This window comes from Schistocerca gregaria, chromosome 9, assembly GCF_023897955.1.
Source record: "Schistocerca gregaria isolate iqSchGreg1 chromosome 9, iqSchGreg1.2, whole genome shotgun sequence".
Taxonomy (NCBI): domain Eukaryota; kingdom Metazoa; phylum Arthropoda; class Insecta; order Orthoptera; family Acrididae; genus Schistocerca; species Schistocerca gregaria.
The window spans coordinates 186,221,475-186,242,559 of record NC_064928.1 but is presented as its reverse complement, the minus strand read 5'-3'; the positions used below and the strand labels follow the sequence as shown (position 1 = coordinate 186,242,559).

The following is a 21,085-nucleotide window of genomic DNA, read 5'->3' as shown; positions in this document are numbered from 1 at the left end:
CGCACCATACAGATATGTCGTTTAAATCATATGATAACATACCTGACGGTAAATGAGAGCGTAATCTGCAAATAATGTAAGAGGGCTGCTCAGATTGTCTCCTAAATCGTTTATGTAGATTAGGAGTAACAGAGAGCCTATAACACTTCCTTTGGGAACGCTAGATGTTGCATCTGTTTCCCTACGAACCGTGGTTTCTAACAGGAAATCACGAATCGAGTCGCGTAACTGAGACGATACTGCATAGGCACGCAATTTGCTTAAAAGTCGACTGTGACGAACGATGTCAAAAGCCTTCTGGTAATCTAAAAATATGGAATCAGTTTGACATCCCCTGTGAGTAACACTCGTGACTTTGTGCGAATAAAGAACTAGCTGTGTTACATTTTTAATAAGATCACGTTGACGCGAATGGTAGACTGTGTTGCGTGTATGAACCTGTCTTGAGGACCGGCAGTGGAATAACCGAACAGAAAATATAATGTCATACAGCTGTTCGTATCTTCGTAAGCACCGACGATACGACAAAGTTGATCAATGTGGTTAATAACCCAGCCGTTAGTTAACCTACATTTTCGTGATGCATCTTTAATTTCCCTTGCGAGAAAGCTGTTTGGCGTGATGAAGCTGAGTGGGACTCTGCATGTAGCAGGTAGAGGTGTACGCACATTCCGGTTTCGGCGTGGCCGTGCTCGCCAGTTGCTCAGGCAGGCAAGTCGCAGAGCGGACAGGCTGCTCTGCCCCCAACCCAAGCAGGCTGCAGGAGCCTCGGTTCCCACTGCGCTTCGCTACGGAGCGTTTTATTCTGTACGCTTTCACTGCAGTGATACGTGTAGAGTTCTGAACTTGACGGAAAGCCTGTTTACACCTGAGAATCATGAGACGAGGCTCAGTGAAATATATATTCATTTTGGTGTATTGTGGTCCTGAAAATTGTGTATTTCATGGGTTCTTTCTTCCCTTTCGGCGTATTTCGGACTTACTCAAATATGAACAGGTTTCTACGCGACTTCACCCTCTTGTGGCTAGTACCGGCTACTCTCAATTCTAATGATCGTGAGGTCACCTCTAATGTTTTCTACAGTAAGCAGAACCGTATCTGAAAGACTAGATGCATTGCACTTAAGAACATGAAGATGTCTATTACACTGCAATGTCAACTGAAGTAAGGTATTGGAAATATAGTTTCTGTTACCTTAGTGTTTTTCAGCCAAATATGAACCCAGTTTTAACAATGTTAGTTACTTGCTCCAGGATGCGTATTGCAGGTTCGCTGAATTCATTCTATGTGGCCAAAATTCCGCAAATGCATTTGAGCAAACACGAAGATAGTTTTTCATAATGTATTTATTTAAAAAGTACATGTCTGACAGAAGATTTTCTTTCATATTAAGCTTTCTTCGCACTACGTTGTATACCAAAATGGCCTCAAGTCGTTACCACACACTTTCACACACTTGTCATCCACTAAGACATATATTTTTCCTACTTCACTCAACATTTGCCCTAAGCTTAGAAACCATATGCACTGCTAAATGGCCTCAAGTCGTTACCACACACTTTCACACACTTGTCATCCACTAAGACATATATTTTCCTACTTCACTCAACATTTGCCCTAAGCTTAGAAACCATATGCACTGCTAAATGGCCTCAAGTCGTTATCACACACTTGTCATCCACTAAGACATATATTTTTCCTACTTCACTCAACATTTGCCCTATGTTTAGAAACCATATGCACTGCTAAATGGCCTCAAGTCGTTACCACACACTTTCACACACTTGTCATCCACTAAGACATATATTTTTCCTACTTCACTCAACATTTGCCCTAAGCTTAGAAACCATATGCACTGCTAAATGGCCTCAAGTCGTTACCACACACTTTCACACACTTGTCATCCACTAAGATATATATTTTTCCTACTTCACTCAACATTTGCCCTATTTTTAGAAACCATATGCACTGCTAAATGGCCTCAAGTCGTTACCACACACTTTCACACACTTGTCATCCACTAAGACATATATTTTTCCTACTTCACTCAACATTTGCCCTATGTTTAGAAACCATATGCACTGCTAAATGGCCTCAAGTCGTTACCACACACTTTCACACACTTGTCATCCACTAAGACATATATTTTTCCTACTTCACTCAACATTTGCCCTAAACTTAGAAACCATATGTACTGCTAAGTGGCCTCAAGTCGTTACCACACACTTTCACACACTTGTCAGCCACTAAGTCTTTGTTCTCTTCTTTTTAAAAAAGTGCTGGTTAAATTTACATGCATGTCGTAATGTACTAGAGGTTCCAGAAAGAGTGTTTGATTTATTTGAAGTTGCATCATAGACACACACAAACATTTCCCGTGTTGGACTTGGCTGCTGTTTCGTCCCCAGTGTATACACTGATCAGCCAGAACATCACGACCACCGCCCTGCCATCGATATAAAACCGTTCAGGCGATACCAGCGCCAGATGTCGGACGTCATAGGCTGAACGTACTGGTGAAACAGCACAGGCGGCCAGTTGGGGCGGAACAGTCATCAGACTTTAATGCTGGGCAATGTACATGTGTGTCTGAACACACAGTACACCGAACACTCTTAACGATGGGCTTCCGCAGCCGATGATCCATGCACGTGCCAATGTTAACACCGCGACATCGGCAACTACGGCTAAAATGGACTCGTGACCATCTGCACTGGACGTTGGCACAGTGGCAGAGCGTTGGACGGTCTGACAAATCTCGATAGCTTCTTCATTATGCCAATGAAAGTGCATGAATTGGTCGCCTTCCAGGGAACGTCTCCTTGACATCTGTACTGCGGGACGGAGAAAAGCTGTAGGTGGCTTCATTATGCTCTGGGGAACATTCACGTGTGCATCCGTAGGTGCAGCTGAGCTCGTGCAAGGCACCGTGATGCAGAAGGAGTATTGTACACTGGCTGCAGGACACATACATCATGTTTGATGACGGCAGTGGCATTTTTCAACAAGATAATGCACAATATCACAAAGCCATGAGTGTATTGGAGTGGTCCGAGGAACGCAATGGAGAGTTCCAGCTGATGCGTGTCCAACACATCTCGTCAGATCTGAACCCGATCGGTCACATCTGGTATGTGATTGAATGTGGCGTCAGAGTTCATCGCTCCCTTTCCCGGAACTTACGGGAATTAGGTGACTTGTGCGTGCAGATGTGTTGCCAACTCCCTTAGCGACCTACTAAGGCCTCGTTGCTTCCATGCCATTACGCGTCGGCATTGTTATCCGTGCCAGCGGAGGTCATACCGGCTATTGAGCACGTTGTCATAATGTTTTTCCTGATCAATGTATTCCCCAGTTCTTAATGTCTCTTTTGTTTATTTATTGTGCTGCTCTCACCGTTAAGATATCTCAGTTGCAGTGAAACTACCTACACAAACGTATACCTGTCTGAAACTTCCTGGCAGATTAAAACTGTGTGACGGACCGAGACTCGAACTCGGGACCTTTTCCTTTCGCGGGCAAGTGCTCTACCAACGGAGCTACCCTTTCGCGGGCAAGTGCTCTACCAACCGAGCTTGGTAGAGCACTTGCCCGCGAAAGGCAAAGGTCCCGAGTTCGAATCTCGGTCCGGCACACAGTTGTAATCTGCCAGGAAGTTTCATATCAGCGCACACTCCGCTGCAGACTGAAAATCTCATTCTGGTATACGTGGCTGTTCGATAGTCACGTCGGTGTGACTAGCGCAATCTGTTGTCAGCTGCAGCAGGCTGACCGAGTCCCGTGAAGGTTGCCAGGCTGGCCTGCTGTAACCACTGTGCTTCAGTACGCGACTACTATTGTCTCTCCGTCGAATCAGTTTGAGCTGCTTTAATGCCTGTGGCAGAAGTAGGGCCAGGCAGACTGGAAGGAGAATTTGCACGCCTCTGGTATCCAGTACACAGTGCTGCCAACTATGGAAACAACACTGCCTCTGATCTAGTATGGCATCGAATCGAACTGCCAATGCACTCGGATAACAGAAGCGCCTGGAGTGTTCGCGTGCAATATAGCGCCCCGCCCCTCCGCCACCCCAGTTTCGCAGACGGAATAGTCAACAGAAGACAGCGGGGGCCTCTCGCTTGATGGGGCACCATAGTAGGGAAGCCGTAGTTCAACCGCTGAAGTCTTCACACAAACGCCTACCATGCGCAACCTCTGAGCTACCGCTTGGCGACTGTGCAAACGATCGTATTAATAGGCTATGCCAGGACGGCCAGTAATTCTACAAGTCAATCGTTTATTATTAAAAACACAATGCCCGCAGGATAACGGTGAAATTCTAACAGATGGAAACACGGATTGTGGTGGGGGTGACGCACAGGCGGGCTGTGTATTGTGAGGTCACTGTGAAACCGCACTGCACTGAAGCTTATACGCACACGGCACACGCGTTTAACTCATACGCAGGTATGAATATAATCTAGATTTTCTATGTTTTAGTGTTGTATTATTGTTGTTATTATTAACTCCTCCCGCAAGGGCTATGAAGGCCAAAGGTACCGAGTTGCCGCCGTGTCATCCTCAGCCCATAGGCGTCACTGGATGCGGATATGGAGGGTCATTTGGTCAGCACACCGCTCTCCTGGCCGTATGTTAGTTTCCGAGACCGGAGCCGCTATTTCTCAATCAAATAACTCCTCAGTTTGCCTCACAAGGCCTGAGTGCACCCCACTTGCCAACAGCGCTCGGCAGACTGGATGGTCACCCAGCCAAGTGCAAGCCCAGCCCGACAGCGGTTAACAGTGTTATTATTACTAATGTCTGTGTTACTAGGTTACTTTTCTTTAATTTTTTGGGGTGCACTCCTTAGTTCTTCCTCGTTTCATTTTGGTGTGAGACAAAATCGTTGGTCAATTTTTTCTCCTCCTTTTTTCTCTCTGCCTGGTCAAAATATAAATCACTGTTTCCTTTCATTTCACCAGAGCTAAGAACTGTATCTTTTTCAAATTTTGTTAATAATTTTTAGTTTTCAAAACAGGAAGGCTTAAATCAATAAAACCTGGTGGAACACTAAATAGCCTGAGTCTTCTTTTAATAGTGCCTTCGCTTTCATTATCACTGATCTCTACAATATGACAACTATAAATAAAACCACATGTCAGATTCTCCTACAATCACGTAGCACAATCTGTTGCCTCGAACGCTCTAAGTTAATGCTATGACGCGCAACATTGGTAGAATGTCTAATAAAATAATACAGTCATCCTTTCAATGTTATTTACTATATGGCCACCCATTCCCGTAATTCGGTACACCATCTTTACGCTGTAACTGACCCTAACGGGGTTAACACCAACTATGTTCACGATTCCATCAGTGGGCAACATCTATGAACTGGTAACAACGATGTTGTCTCTCCAGCCATTACCATACCTCCCGTCATTTACTGTCTTTCTGGTACACCACATTTGACATGATATGGCGTTATCTTGTTAACAACTGATTTTATGTTAATGCAGTGTTCAGTAGCAATCTTGGAAAGCCGCGCGGGATTAGCCGAGCGGTCTCAGGCGCTGCAGTCGTGGACTGTGCGGCTGGTCCCGGCGGAGGTTCGAGTCCTCCCTCGGGCATGGGTGTGTGTATTTGTCTTTGGATAATTTAGGTTAAGTAGTGTGTAATCTTAGGGTTAAGTCCCATTAGATTTCACACACATCTGAACATTTTTGAAAGGACTTGGAAATTTAAAAGTTTGCGTACAGCACACAGGCCCACATAACATACTTTGACTAGTGTTTAACGTTGTTTGAGGTAGCGTAGGAATTTTGTTTAAGGAATTTTATGATGCATACAGTAGTTTGAAGTGTAAAGTGTGAACAGATCGACCGAACGTTACCAAACTGGCACTCCAGCACTTCCGTATCTGTAGAATATGTTGATTACAATCTCATCCTTGCACAAGCTTATTTTCACTACGGAAGAGCCATTCCTGCAGATGAAGAGTGCTGTGAGTAAATGAAGGCTGTTGGGTGTGTCGAACGTCGCTGAACTTCATGAAATGTATTTGCAAATCTGAATACAGTCGAACAGACTTCAGATGCATAATGGAATGACAGCAATGAAAATTTGTGCCAGACCGGGGCTCCAACCTGGATTTACGGGTCGTCTTCACAACTTAGGCTATCCGAGCGCTATCGTGGCAAGACCCAAACTTCAATATTTACCGCAGAGAAATCACCGGACAGCCATATGTTTTCAGATGTTACTTAATTTATACGACCAGTTTCGGCATCTCATTAATGCCATCTTCAGGCATTTTGGAGAATTTACGTGGAAGACTTGACAGCTAATTGTTGTGAAGTCTGCGTACTACATACTTCAAAAACCAATTCACGGAATCCAGGTACTGATGGCTCCAGTTATGCAAGTATATCTGTTTGTCTACACAAGGACTACATAAGCGCCTGATTTATCACAGAAAAATCGCCAAACACCCATATCTTTTTAGAAGTTATTTTATTTACAAGACCAGTTTTGGCATCTCAGTTGTGCCCCTACATCTTCGATTTTGGAGCGTTTACTTGGAAGACTTGAAACGTTCCCTCTGAAAAGCTATGAATGACAGTGCTGGAGAAACTCATACGTTATTTGATACAGAAAAAGCTGAGTAATACACAACATACTCAGACAGTTCTCTCTTTACTTATTATGTCACTAAACTGGCACACAATATTTTTAGCGCAACGCAATCTGACTGAATAATCGCTACAAAATAATGGCCCTGAATAACAATAATCTATACCTTTCATGAATCAGTTACCTCACAAAAATCTTCGTTACTCTAACTACTGCAATACACGAGGGACAATACCGCCAGCTAAATAAGATTCTAACTACTGAAGGCACTAACTACTGATAGTCATAGTTAGCAAATGAAAGATTTTAATAGAGAACAAACACTTTATTCACCTTAATAGCGTGCAAAACTCATTATATATATATATATATATATATATATATATATATATATATATATATATATATATATATATATATATACTCGCATAACAGGACCCATCAATACCTGTATTCCGTGAATTCGTTTTTGGAGTGTTTACTTCGAAGACTTCACTACAACACTTTGTTGTCAAGTCTGTAAGTAGGTGTTTAGGTTTTTACGTTGGTAATGCCACGTAGTGCTCTGCATGAAAATCACAGACTGCGCTGTGTGCAATCTGTGGCTGGTTGGACTCATTGTTGGAATATTCGCTTGTGTAGTTTTGGGCAGTTGGATGTGAACAGCACGTAGCGATGGGCAGTTGGAGGTGAGCCGCCAGCAGTGGTGGATGTGGGGAGAGAGATGCCAGTGTTTTGAGGGGACGATCTGGACGTCTGGCCGTCAGAAAAAGAAATTGCCCATCGCTACGTGCTGTTCACATCCAACTGCCCAAAATTACACAAGCGAATATTCCAACAATGAGTCCAACCAGCCACAGATTGCACACAGTGCAGTCTGTGATTTTCATGCAGAGCACTACGTGGCATTACCAACGTAAAAACCTAAACACCTACTTACAGACTTGACAACAAAGTGTTGTAGTGAAGTCTTCGAAGTAAACACTCCAAAAACGAATTCACGGAATACAGGTATTGATGGGTCCTGTTATGCGAGTATATCTGTTTGCTTACACATGGCGTGCATAGAAGCCTGAAGCTATCAATGAAATACCGAAGCCGGTCGCCTAAATACAATAACTGTTTGGTGATTTGTCAGCAGTGTTGACTGGCTGCTGTCCCGTGTCCATGACAGATCAACAGAGATCAGACTTCCACATGTTATCGTCCGCGTGTCTACAACCTGCACTCAAGTAATCCCTGTTCAGGGGAGACATTGTAATTGGAAGTCGCTGGCCTGGTATTGGACAGTATATACGAGATTGCAGTGCCTGTGTTGGCAGGAACTACGATGCAGTGTTGGCCCGGGCTTGCGTGCCTGGGAGAAGCATAACGGCGCCGGACCACACAGCCAGCTGGCTGGCTGCAGAACAAGTGATAGCGAGGCGGACTCGCGACAAAGTGGCAAGTGGAGGTGAAAATCCCTGCAGGAGGAACACGCTACATAAAAGGAAGGTTGCGGCGTCGTTCGACTGGCTCTGCGGAATGTTATGACAGCCGAATACTGGGCTAAGGTAGCAGGCAGAGTTTCACTGCCACCCGCCGAGAACAGGTTAGTGAAAGTTGGGCCACGTATCGTTTACCGGAGAAACTGTTCAAGAGACTGGGTGGCATTCTGTGCAGTTTGTCGATGAGTCTCTCTTTTACCTGTGGCAGTCAGATCGACGTTGAGAAGTATTTAGGCGATCTGGAAAAAAGCCCCTCAGGAGACAGGCATCCTCTAGTGCCATACGTCTCCAAGTGCTTCAACTATAGTCTGGTGAGATACTGGATATGGTAGCAGGACATATTTTGCAGCTGTCGAAGGGAGGCCGAATGCTTGCCAGAATTCTACAAGAATGGTAAACCCTGTTGTCACTCGCTTCATGAATTATGTTCGAGTATAATGACTTTTATGGAGACCAGAAATCTACTCTGTAGGAATCAGCATGGGTTTCGAAAAAGACGGTCGTGTGAAACTAGCTCACGCTATTCGTCCACGAGACTCTGAGGGGCATAGACACGGGTTCACAGGTAGATGCCGTGTTTCTTGACTTCCGCAAGGCGTTCGATACAGTTCCCCACAGTCGTTTAATGAACAAATTAAGAGCATATGGACTATCAGACCAATAGTGTGATTGGATTGAAGAGTTCCTAGATAACAGAACGCATCATGTCATTCTCAATGGAGAGAAGTCTTACGAAGTAAGAGTGATTTCAGGTGTGTCGCAGGGGAGTGTCATAGGACCGTTGCTATTCACAATATGCATAAATGACCTTGTGGATGACATCGGAAGTTCACTCAGGCTTTTTGCAGATGATGCTGTGGTGTATCGAGAGGTTGCAACAATGGAAAATTGTACTGAAATGCAGGAGGATCTGCAGCGAATTAACGCATGGTGCACGGAATGGCAATTGAATCTCAATGTAGACAAGTGTAATGTGCTGCGAATACATAGAAAGATAGATCCCTTATCATTTAGCTACAAAATAGCAGATCTGCAACTGCAAGCAGTTAATTCCATAAATTATCTGGGAGTACGCATTAGGAGTGATTTAAAATGGAATGATCATATAAAGTTGTTCGTCGGTGAAGCAGATGCCAGACTGAGATTCATTGGAGGAATCCTAAGGAAATGCAATCCGAAAACAAAGGAAGTAGGTTACAGTACGCTTGTTCGGCCACTGCTTGAATACTGCTCAACAGTGTGGGATCCGTACCAGATAGGGTTGATAGAAGAGATAGAGAAGATCCAACGGAGAGCACCGCACTTCGTTACAGTATCATTTAGTAATCGCGAAAGTGTTACGGAGATGATAGATAAACTCCAGTGGAAGACCCTGCACGAGAGACGCTCAGTAGCCCGGTACGGGCTTTTGTTAAAGTTTCGAGAACATACCTTCACCGAAGAGTCAAGCAGTATATTGCTCCCTCCTAGGTATATCTCGCGAAGAGACCATGAGGATAAAATCAGAGAGATTAGAGTACACACGGAAGCACACCGACAATCCTCCATTCCACGAACAATACGAGACTGGAGTAGAAAGGAGAACCGATAGAGGTACTCAAGGTACCCTCCGCCACACACCGTCAGGTGACTTGCGGAATATGGATGTAGGATGTACATGAACAGTGCGCAGTAGCCGCGTGGTCTAGGGCGCCTTGTCACAGTTCGCGCGGCTCCCCTCGACGGAGGTTGGAGTCCTCCCTCGGGCATGGGCATGTGTGTTGTCCTTCGCGTAAGCAAGTTATATTAAGTAGTGTGTAAGCTTAAGGACCGATGACGTCAGCAGTGTGGTCCCACAAACGTTCCACAAATTTCCAAATTTCCAACAGAGTACCAAATATAAATTCACCATATTGTGCACCAAGCTCGTCGCAGACCCTTTGCGTCTGCGCTTGCCATCTGGGAACAGCTGGTGGACTGCCTGCAACGTTCTGAGTCACCCCACATCATTGCTCAGAGATTATCAGCAGCCGAATTAGGGAATTATTGTCTCGTGCATAGGCTGTCGTTAACACCACGACACAAATGGCTGTGTTTAGAGTGGTGACGTGACTGCCGGGATGGTGTGTAGGGCGGCGACTGGTGGGAGGGTCCCATTTTCCCAGTGGTCTGGAGAGTCACTATGATGTATATGTGGTATACCTGTCTCCAGCCAAAGACTCTCCTTTGTCACATGGATCGGTGTAGGAATACCTGGCATCACTGAGTGGAGAGCTATTGGGTCACAGTTGGTACTGATGATGGAACTCCGATACCCGTCCTACGTCTCATGCAATAGTGTAGAGATGCCGGTTTTCAACAGGACACTGCTCGTCCACACTAGGCACAAGTCTCTATGAACTGTCGGCATTGATGTGGTATTAATGTGCCCGTAAGATCCCCAGATCTCTCTACAGTAGAACAAATGTGGTGCTAGCTTGGATGTCAACTTCCTCCCAGTTCCAGTATCCGGGATGTCGAGGACCACTTACATTAGCATTGGTCCACATTGTCTCAGGAGAGGATGCAATGTCTTTATGGTATCCTTTCCGGCTAAATCAAAGTATGCGTCAAGCTACAGGGAGTGCAATGCTGTGCTGATAAGTGGACTTTTACTGCCTAGTTCTTCCTAAATGTTACTAGGTATTGTAATCACTCAAACAACACCACGTATTCTCTGAACACATCAGGATATAAAACGTAGACTGGAATGGCAAGGAAAGCGTTTCTGAAGAAGAAGAATTTGTTAACATAGAGTATAGATTTAAGTGTCAGGATGTCGTTTCTGAAAGTATCTGTGTGGAGTGCATCCATGTATGGAAGTGAAACATGGACGATAAATAGTTTGGACAAGAAGAGAATAGAAGCTTTTGAAATGTGGTGCTACAGAAGAATGCTGAAGATTAGATGGGTAGATCACATAACTAATGAGGAAGTATTGGATAGGATTGGGGAGAAGAGAAGTTTGTGGCACAACTTGACTAGAAGAAGGGATCGGTTGGTAGGATATGTTCTGAGGCATCAAGGAATCACCAATTTAGTATTGGAGGGCAGCGTGGAGGGTAAAAATCGTAGAGAGAAACCAAGAGATGAATACACTAAGCAGATTCAGGAGGATGTAGGTTGCAGTAGGTACTGGGAGATGAAGAAGCTTGCACAGGATAGAGTAGCATGGAGAGCTGCATCAAACCAGTCTCTGGGCTGATGACCACAACAACAACATATTGTAAACATTAGAGGTCTTTCTATTCTTGCTTGGGACACACCCGATGTCGCCTTTGTTTCTGTGGAACATTTGCTATACCATTGAGCGTGTTGTTACTCCTTTCTGCAGTGCTGCACAGTAAGCCTGTTTGGCCTTGTGCTGTTCGCAGGTCGAGCAAACATGTGGACGATCCGGGAGACGTGCGTCACGATGGAGGAGGAGATGAAGAGGAACCCGGAGCTCAACCAAGCTGACCTGGACCACCTCAAGGCGTGGCTATCGAAGCAGCCCCACCTGCCCGACATCGATGGTAAGCCAACTCGACTCCAACACTCATGTTTAAACTCGCAGTCTTAGACATGAGTACTTCAACCTGTGTAGCACGGTTTTGCCATCCACCCCAACATGCTGAGGTGTTACTGTCGCACAACAGTGCGAGACTCTCATAAATGGACTTTGACGGGCGGCGAGACACAGTGTATGAAGTTAATAGCACAGTAGTAGTGTATCTCCCTGCAGCCAAGGAGATGTAATGTAGCTATAGTAAACTGTCATAGTATGGGTCAGTCTCCATTGACACATGGCCCTGAATCAGTAACAGACTGTGGGTAGAGGTGCCTAGTAATAAACCACAATCCGTGAAGTGAACAGAATATCATCTGCATACCTCACTTCAGCCAAAGAAATGTGATAACGCTATTCTCAATAGATGCTGAATAGGAAACTTTCCAATACCAAATGCATTACTGGCAGGTTCGCAGAGTGTGAGGGATCTTCAAAGAAGCCACGATATGTGAATTTTACTATGTAGCTGCAGCATACCTCTGCTTAGTGAAATGAGATGTGAGTAAACTGCTCTCACCTGACACTGAATGGGAAAACTGTAGACACATCGGTGACTGCATAGATAGTGGAGTGTAGTAAGAAGCTACAGTCTGTGTACAGCTCATCTGTGGTATACCTGCCTGCAGCCAAAGACTCTCCGCCGGCCTGTGTGGCCGAGCGGTTCTAGGCGCTACAGTCTGGAACCGCGCGGCCGCTACGGTCGCAGGTTCGAATCCTGCCTCGGGCATGGATGTGTGTGATGTCCTTAGGTTAGTTAGGTTTAAGCAGTTCTAAGTTCCAGGGGACTGATGACCACAGCAGTTAAGTCCCATAGTGCTGAATCCATTTGAACCATTTTAACCAAATACTCTCCTTTCTCACGTGTACTTGCATAGTAGTACGTGGTAATAAGCTGTGGACTACATACTAAACACGATAGCTGTGCTCGATCTCTCTTTGGTCAAAGAGATGTAAGTTGTCTTATAAGTCTTTGAATGGGAATACTCCATGCTGAGATGTGGTAGTGCATTCACATGAGAGAGAATGCGTGTAGGTTACGGCGATCTGTAAAGTAAGGTTAAGGCATATATCTTTTCACCTGAACAAATATGATACAGCTACTCTCAACAGGAATATCACCATGGATGCACGGTTATAATTCAACGTGGCTGTCCCACTTTCCATTCCAGTGAGAGACATACAGGGTGTTCCACAACTAATGTTACGCCCTCCTAGAGGTGGTAGAGCGGACTTAGTAGATCAAGTTCTGCATAGGAACCCATGTCCGGAAACTTCACCAACGAACGTAATAACTGACACAATGAAACATATTACATTAGTAATGTAAAACGAATGCTATGCACTATTATACTGCCTGTCATTTAAGATCGTACAATTAAGAATTAACGGTTTATCTCCCTAAAAATATAAAGAGCATCTATTAGGGGGAAAAAAGGTACGAACGTACATAATCCGTCATTCGCTTACCACCTTCTTATCACAGGACACAAACCTAAAGATGTTTATGATATTACTATCTTACATACGGAAAAGAAAGGCTTCAGACTTGATATTCTTGAACAGTTGGAAATTTTCAAAAAAATTTCCCGTAACGACCATTTAATCGTCAATGAGCAATTACAATTACGTGATAAAAATTTCTTTGATGGTGTAAAGCCCTTGTTTAAAATCACTTAACGCGGAATATTGCTATTATGCTTCCCGTACTGTAGCCTTAAATATTGTTCTCTCTCTCCCTGTTTTACAGTATAATATTTTGTTCAACTCTCGATCTGTTACATACTATCTGACATAATGTAATCAGCACATTACGTGCACTCCTGTTCCAATGCTTCTGACAGCTGTTGCCACTGTAAATTACAAGCATTCCACACTAGATGGCGCGATACAAGGTGCCGACTTACTAACATCGACGGCGCGCGCGCCTGTCAGTCAGATGCTGCTTACAGTGCCGCACGCAGACGGGACCCTTAGCGGCGCGTCTTAGTCAAGTTGCGCATTCCTAGGAAAATTTTATAATGTACAAATATATATTTATCTTTAACGTGAGCACTGTTGCTCTAAACCATTTACTAACTATTTACTCTATGTAAGCATCCTTTCTTTGTCTACTGTACCGTAGCAGTTAGCTATGATGTAATTTTATTACATATGTTTAATTTAATAATTTTTATATTATTCCAAAACTCCGTTATAGGTAATGTAAAATTTTTTTACTTCTGATGAAGGCTGCGTTAGAGCAGTTGAAACCTAGGTAAAGTTGAAAATTTTTTACCTGTGCAACCGAAGAGCTGTATTTTCAAGTGATATTATAAACCCCTAAAGAGCGTCAGAGTCATAGGCGACGGCACCTGTAAATGTATGTATATACGTGGTGATTCCGTGTTTATATTACAAAGTTTCGAGGACGATAGAGAAGGATAAATGCATCTATTTGAGGTAAGAGTCGCTAATTCGGAAACGAAGGAGTCAAAAGTTATAAGCGAAAACCGTTCTGATGCCTGTGACAGTGGAACATATGTACAGCTACTGCTGTTGCTAAGGTTGTAGGCTAAGCAACTTCCAGATATGGTAGTATGGGAAAAAAGACAAGGAAACAATGTCTAGTAAACATGGGCTGTAAAATGCATACCTAAGGAGCTATGAACATTTGTTCAGTAAAGGAGATATATGTGAGACTAGGGAAGATCAACGAGTGCTAATAGCTCCTAGGTTTACGTTTTAGAGCCCATATCTACTTGACAATTTTTCCTTGTTTTGGTCCATACTACCACCTTTGAAAGTTGCCTACCCTACGGTGTTAGCAACAACAGTACCGGTACACGTATTGCACTGTAAGTGGGATCAGATCGGTGTCCGCTTATAACTTTCGGCTCGTTCGTTTCCGGTAGAGGGAACCTAACCTCAGATTGATACATTTATACTTCTACATCATCCCAGAAAGTCTGCAACGTCATCAATGATTCACCCTGTATGTACACACATTTACAGGTGCCGACACCTATGTCTTTGACGCACTATAGCGTCGTTGGATGACGTTTCCAGACATGGGTTTCTATGTAAAACTCGATCTACTAATTCCCCCTAACAAACTCTAGAATTGTGGAACACCCCGTAGTTACACGTCACTACAGTAGGTTGCGGCAGTCTTCGGTTTAGATAACAGTAGAAGCACGTGTTGCCAGTAAATTTTATCGTGGCAGAACATCCTCGGATATCGAAAGCGTTCTTCGTGCTAAATTCGGCTTGCCATTTTCTCACATGATATCCCTCGGACCATGGGTGAAGAGCGACAGGCAGATTCCATATTCCTAGGTTTTCAGAAAGCGTTTGACACGGTGCCCCTCAGAAGATTGTTGATAAAGGTCTTAGCGTACAGAATTGGCTGTCTGTATGTTGTCCTCGATGGCGAGTGTTCGTCAGAGACAAGGGTATCGTCACGAGAGCTCCAGGGAATTGTGATAGGGCGATTGCAGAGTGTCTCAAAAACGTTTATATTTGAGGAGGTTACTGGACATGTGCAACTAATCAGATGACAGTGAGGGGTACATTCATCGCTTGCTCGGCCTTTAGGAATTCAATGAAATGATAATTAAATGAAGACCCTAAGCTGTCGACAGGCGTTGATGTGCATCAACGGGGACAGGTGGAAATGTGTAACTCGACCTGGACTCGAACACGGGATCTCCTGCTTACATGGCACACGTTCTATCCATCTGAGCCGCCGAGGGCACAGAGGATAGTGCGACCGCAGGGACTTATCCCTTGCACGCTCCCCATGAGGTCCACATTCGAAACGTAATGTCCACACACTACATTCGTAGTGACCCTGCCCATTTCAGTCATTACTCGCGGCAGACTCCCATGAGAGTCCAGGTAATACGTGTGCATCCGCACAGAAGAAGGTCAATGGGCGGTTAGCCTTAACTATATGAAGATAGCATCTGTTCTTTCATACATTTAGGAGTTCAGTTGATACGGAGAAATTCTCCGGAGCTGATCCAGCGTTCCGTGTGCGAGAATTTTACAAAAACTGTGATTCGCGACTGTAACATTGAATAAATTTCGCAGTGATCGTGGATTGCGTAATGTGAGTGATAAGTGTTCCCCTTATCCGGAAGTGGATAAAAGCGTTTGAGGAGACCGGTTCAACACTGGCCAAACCGGAATGTCGGCGATCAAGGTCATCAAGAGTGGCCGAATCCGTGATCGGTGTCAACCGGTCTGTTAGTCACGATCCTAACCTCTACATTCGGATACGTGCAAGTTGTTTAAATGTGCGTAGATAATCACTGCAAAGATTTCTGCACAGAGGCCTTAAACTGTGCCCTTACAAAATTCAAGTGGTTCAAGAATTGAAGCCTAAGGATTCCAGACATAGGTTGCAATTGTTAATGATGTGACTGAGTATCCGTCATTTAAAAACTTATTATTTTCTGTCGCGGATCGTTTTCAAATGGTTGAAATGGCTCCGAGCAATATGGGACTTAACATCTGAGGTCATCAGTCCCCTAGACTTAGAACTACGTAAACCTAACTAACCTAAGGACATCAGCCGGCCACTGTGGCGGGGCGGTTCTCGGCGCTTCAGTCCGTAACCGCTCTGCTGTTACGGTCGCAGGTTCGAATCCTGCCTCGGGCATGGATGTGTGTGATGTCCTTAGGTTAGTTAGGTTTAAATAACTCTAAGTCTAGGGGACGGATGGCCTGATATGTTAAGTCATATAGTGCTTAAAGCCATTTGAACCATTTCTTAAGGACATTAGACACACTCATGCCCGAGGCAGGATTCGAACCTGCGACCGTAGCACCAGCATGGTTCCGGACTGAAACGCGTAGAACCGTAAGCCACACCTGCCAGCGATCGTTTTCAGCTGAACGGTCACGTCAATACGTAAAACTGCATCGAATCCTTAACAGAAGCATGATGACTAGTTTTGGCTAACAGTCTAGCCATCTTCAGATCTAAAACAGAATTTGTCCATGTTAACAACATACATCAACTTACATAACTGCACATAGTATTGTAAATGTACACAAATTAATTGCAGAATACATACCATGAAATTCTTGATTAGTGTCGGTGCCATTATGCCTTCACATATCGTTGAAATCTTCCTCAACATGACAACAGCCATATGTGACGTATCGTTCGTGGCTAGTTTAATTGAACTATGATCGTAAAACTGAAAATATACATTAGTATATAGAAAGAGCAGTGAAAATAAAACAATAAGGAACTAGCCACTAAAGTGAAGAAATGTAAAAGGTATCGTCTTACCAAATTCGTTATGCCATTACAACTTAGCAACCGACAAATCAGTATTTATATCATTTCATAGCAGACATAATCACGTAATATTTGTGGCTGTCACGTGGCACATGTGGATAGTATGGAAGCAGATGGCCATTACAATGTACAACAAATACAATATTCTGTATATATGTAGAATACACATGTGTGACCGGTACTGTGGCGGAATGGGGACTGGCAGGCATTAGTCTCAAGAAATGTGTCGAAAACAGGTTAATGCACATCGTTCAATTACACTAGTCACAAAAGATGAAAATCTGTTCTTCGTTATGTCAGATATGGATGTTGTCATTTTAAGAAAGACTTTAACGATGTTGATTATTATATTTGGTTTTGTTGGGCGCCCATACGAAGTCCCATTCTTCAAACTGTCCAGTTTCTCAACTCAGTCCAATTTAGCCACTGTCAAGAATGATGATGATGACGAAATGAAGAGGGTAACACAAACACTCATTCCCCGAGCAGAGAAAAAAATTGTTCAATTGGCCTTGAGCACTATGGGACTTAACAGCTATGGTCATCAGTCTCTTAGAACTTAGAACTACTTAAACCTAACTAACCTAAGGACATCACACAACACCCAGTCATCACGAGGCAGAGAAAATCCCTGACCCCGCCGGGAATCGAACCCGGGAACCCGGGCGTGGGAAGCGAAAACGCTACCGTACGACCACGAGCTACGTACCCGGGCAGAGAAAATTCCCAACCCAGCCGGGAATCGAACCCCTGATCCCGTGATCTCGTGATCCAGAGGCAGCAACGCTAGCCACTAGACCACAGGCTGCAGAATCTAACGATGTGTGATACCGTAATGGTACCGACACTAATCAAGCATGTTTTATGGTCTGTGTTCTGTAATTAATTCGTTCATATACTCTTGAATTGTGCTACAATTTGATGTGCAATTCTGTAAGGTGCTGTATGTTGCCTACAAGGAAAAAAAATCTGTTTAGATCTGAAGATGGCTAACCTGTTAGGCGAAACTAGTCATCAATCCAAATAAAGAAGATTACATGTGCAAAATTGACTCCTGCGTTTTTAATTCCTAACATAAATAAAAATGAATGATAGTACTAATAATAATAATAATAAAACTTACTTGTGACAAAGCATAACAGGTACACCAGTTAACTTCTAGCAAATGTTAGAGTGATGCCTGCGCTACACACTGACGAGACAAAAGTCATGGGATACCTTTTAATATCGTGTCGTACATCCTTTTGCCCAGTGTCGTGCAGCACCTCGACGGGATATAGACTCAGCAAGTCGTTGGAGGTCCTACACAGAAATGTTGTGCCATGCTGTCTCTATAGCAGTCCATTATTGCGAAAATGTTGCCAGTGCAGGATTTGGTGCAGCAACTGATCCCTCAGTTATGTCCCACAGATGTTCGATGGGATTTATGTCGGCCGGTCCGGCTAGCCAAATCGTTCACTCAGACTGTTCAAATGTTTTTTTCCAAACCAATAACAAACAGTTGTGGCCCAGTGACATATCGCATTGCCATCAATAAAAATTCCATCGTTTTTTGGGAGAATGAACTCCATGAATGGCTGCAAACGGTCTGCACGAGCTTCGGCTGGACCAGAGGACCCAGCCACATGTGAACTCAGCCCACACAATTATGAAGCCACCACCAGCTTGCACAGTGCCCTGTTGACGACCTGAGTCCGTGGCTTCGTGGGGTCTGCACCACACTCGAACCGCACCATCAGCTGTTACCAACTGAAATTTGGACTCTTCTGAGCAAGCCACAGTTTACCAGTCACCTGTGGAAGAATATGGGCTTGGGACAAGAAATGAGAGAGGAGAAAGAGTAGTTGAGTTCTGTAACAAGTTTCAGCTAGTAATAGCGAACACTCTTCAAGAATCACAAGAGATGGAGGTATACCTGGAAAAGGCCGAGTGATACGGTAAGATTTCAGTTATATTACATCATGGTCAGACAGAATGATTCCGAAATCAGATACTGGATTGTGAGCTGTACCCAAGGGCAAATAGAGACTCAGATCATAATATGATAGTGATGAAGAGTAGGGTGAAGTTTAAGACATTAGTCAGGAAGGATCAGTACGCAAAGAAGTTGGATACGGTTGAAGTTCTCTAAGGCTATAGATACAGAAATAAGGAACAGCTCAGTAGACAGTTGAAGAGGAATGGATATCTCTAAAAAGGGTAATCATAGTAGTTGGGAAGGAAAACATAGGTACAAAGAAGGTAACTGCGAAGAAACCATGGGTAACAGAAGAAATAGTGCAATTGATCGATGAAAGGAGGAAGTATAAAAATGTTTCGGGAAACTCAGGAATACAAAAATACAAGTCGCTGAGAAATGAAATAAATAGGAAGTGGAGGGAAGCGAAGACGAAATTGCTGCACGTAAAATGTGAAGACATCGAAAAAAAAATGATTGTTGGAAGGACACAGCATACACGAAAGTCAAAACAACGTTCGGTGACATTGAAGGCAAGTGGGATAATATTAAGAGTGCAACGGGAATTCGACTGTTAAATTCAGAGGAGAGAGTGGATAGGTGGAAAGAATACATTGAAAGCATCTATGAGAGGGAAGATTTGTCTGATGTGATAGAAGAAGAAAGAGGAGTCGATTTAGAAGAGATAGAGGATCCAGTATTAGAATTTGAGTTTACAAGAGCTTTGGAGTGCTTACGATCGAATAAGGCAGAAGGGATGGATAACATTCCATCAGAATCTCTATAATCATTGGGGGAAGTGGCAACAAAGCGACTATTCACGTTGGTGTGTAGAATGTGTGAGTCCGGCGACATACCATCTGACTTTCGGAAAAGCATCATCCACACAATTCCGAAGACGGCAAGAGCTTACAAGTGCGAGAATTATCGCACAATCAGATTAAAAGCTCATGCATCCAAATTGCTTACAAGAATAATATACAGAAGAGTGGAAAAGAAAATTGAGCATGCACTAGATGACATTTAGTTTCTCTTTAGGCAAAGTAAAGTCGCGAGATAGGCAATTCTGACGTTGCGGTTAATAATAGAAGCAAGACTAAAGCAAAATCAAGACACGTTCGTAGGATTTGTCCACGTGGAAAAAGCGGTTAACAATGTAATATGGTACAGAACTTAAGTCCCATAGTGCTCAAAGCCATTTGAACAATTTGAACCTCCTTCCCCCTCCACTTCATCACCCCTTTAGCGCCTAACTAAGCTTTAGAATGAAAAAGAATTTTCTTTGAGCACTTTCATTTCTAAAATGACGGAAGATGAATTACAGTTAGCTTTTGTGTTTTATTAAGCCACCGATTAATGAATCAATAAAACGTTTGGTACTGCTTGTGTCTAACAAAATCTTTTATATTTGAGTCTTTGTTAGTCTCTGCAGATCATAAATCATGTTCCAAATCCACTCAGTCCCGTGTTTTATTTTAGCTGTTCTTATAGTCAAAAATACACTTTCACATCACTAAATCTTGCCACATTTCTTTTCCGTGTGTGTGTGTGTGTGTGTGTGTGTGTGTGTGTGTGTGTGATTTTACAATGAATGACGAAGCAATTCCCGATGCATGCGACTGCTGCTACAACTCCTTTTCGGATAACAAAGATAACTATCCACAGAGGGGGTAGACGTTTGTTACAAAACATGCTTCCTTTGCACCACTCCTCTTGCTAACATCAAACTCTTTCATCTACAACTCCACTTCAAATCAACCAAGTTCATATCTGTGCTCTATACTTACTGATAGTAAATCACTTGATTGTTGGACTCTTTCCATGTGCACTGGCAGAAACTGAAAGACTTCCAGGTGTTAATGCTTTGTGTCTGGTTACTATAATAACAATAATATTAATAGTGATACTGTGTACAGCATTATACACTCAAGCGCTGAAGAAACTGGTATAAGCATGTGTATTCAAATAAAGAGATATGTTAGTAGGCAGAATACGGCTCGGCGTTCGGCAACGCCTATATAAGAAAACAAGTGTCTGGCCCAGTTGGTAGATCGGTTACAGCTGCTATAATGGCAGATTATCAAGATTTAAATGAGTTTGAACGTGGTGTTACACTCGGCGCACGAACGATGGGACACAGCATCTCCGAGGTTGCGACCAAGTTCCCGTA

At 43.6% G+C, this 21,085-nt stretch overlaps 1 protein-coding gene across 4 annotated transcripts in view; it reads left to right on the top strand.

Annotated features, from left to right (window-relative positions):
- LOC126291783 (retinol-binding protein pinta-like) overlaps positions 1 to 21,085 on the top strand; it is a 252,495-nt gene that overhangs the window by 160,549 nt on the left and 70,861 nt on the right. For all 4 annotated transcript variants that reach the window (XM_049985475.1, XM_049985476.1, XM_049985477.1 and 1 more), the window contains one exon: positions 11,493 to 11,633. In XM_049985475.1, coding sequence (XP_049841432.1) covers positions 11,504 to 11,633 — 130 coding nt within the window. In that variant the 5' untranslated portion in view covers positions 11,493 to 11,503. The remainder of the gene's footprint in view (positions 1 to 11,492; positions 11,634 to 21,085) is intronic.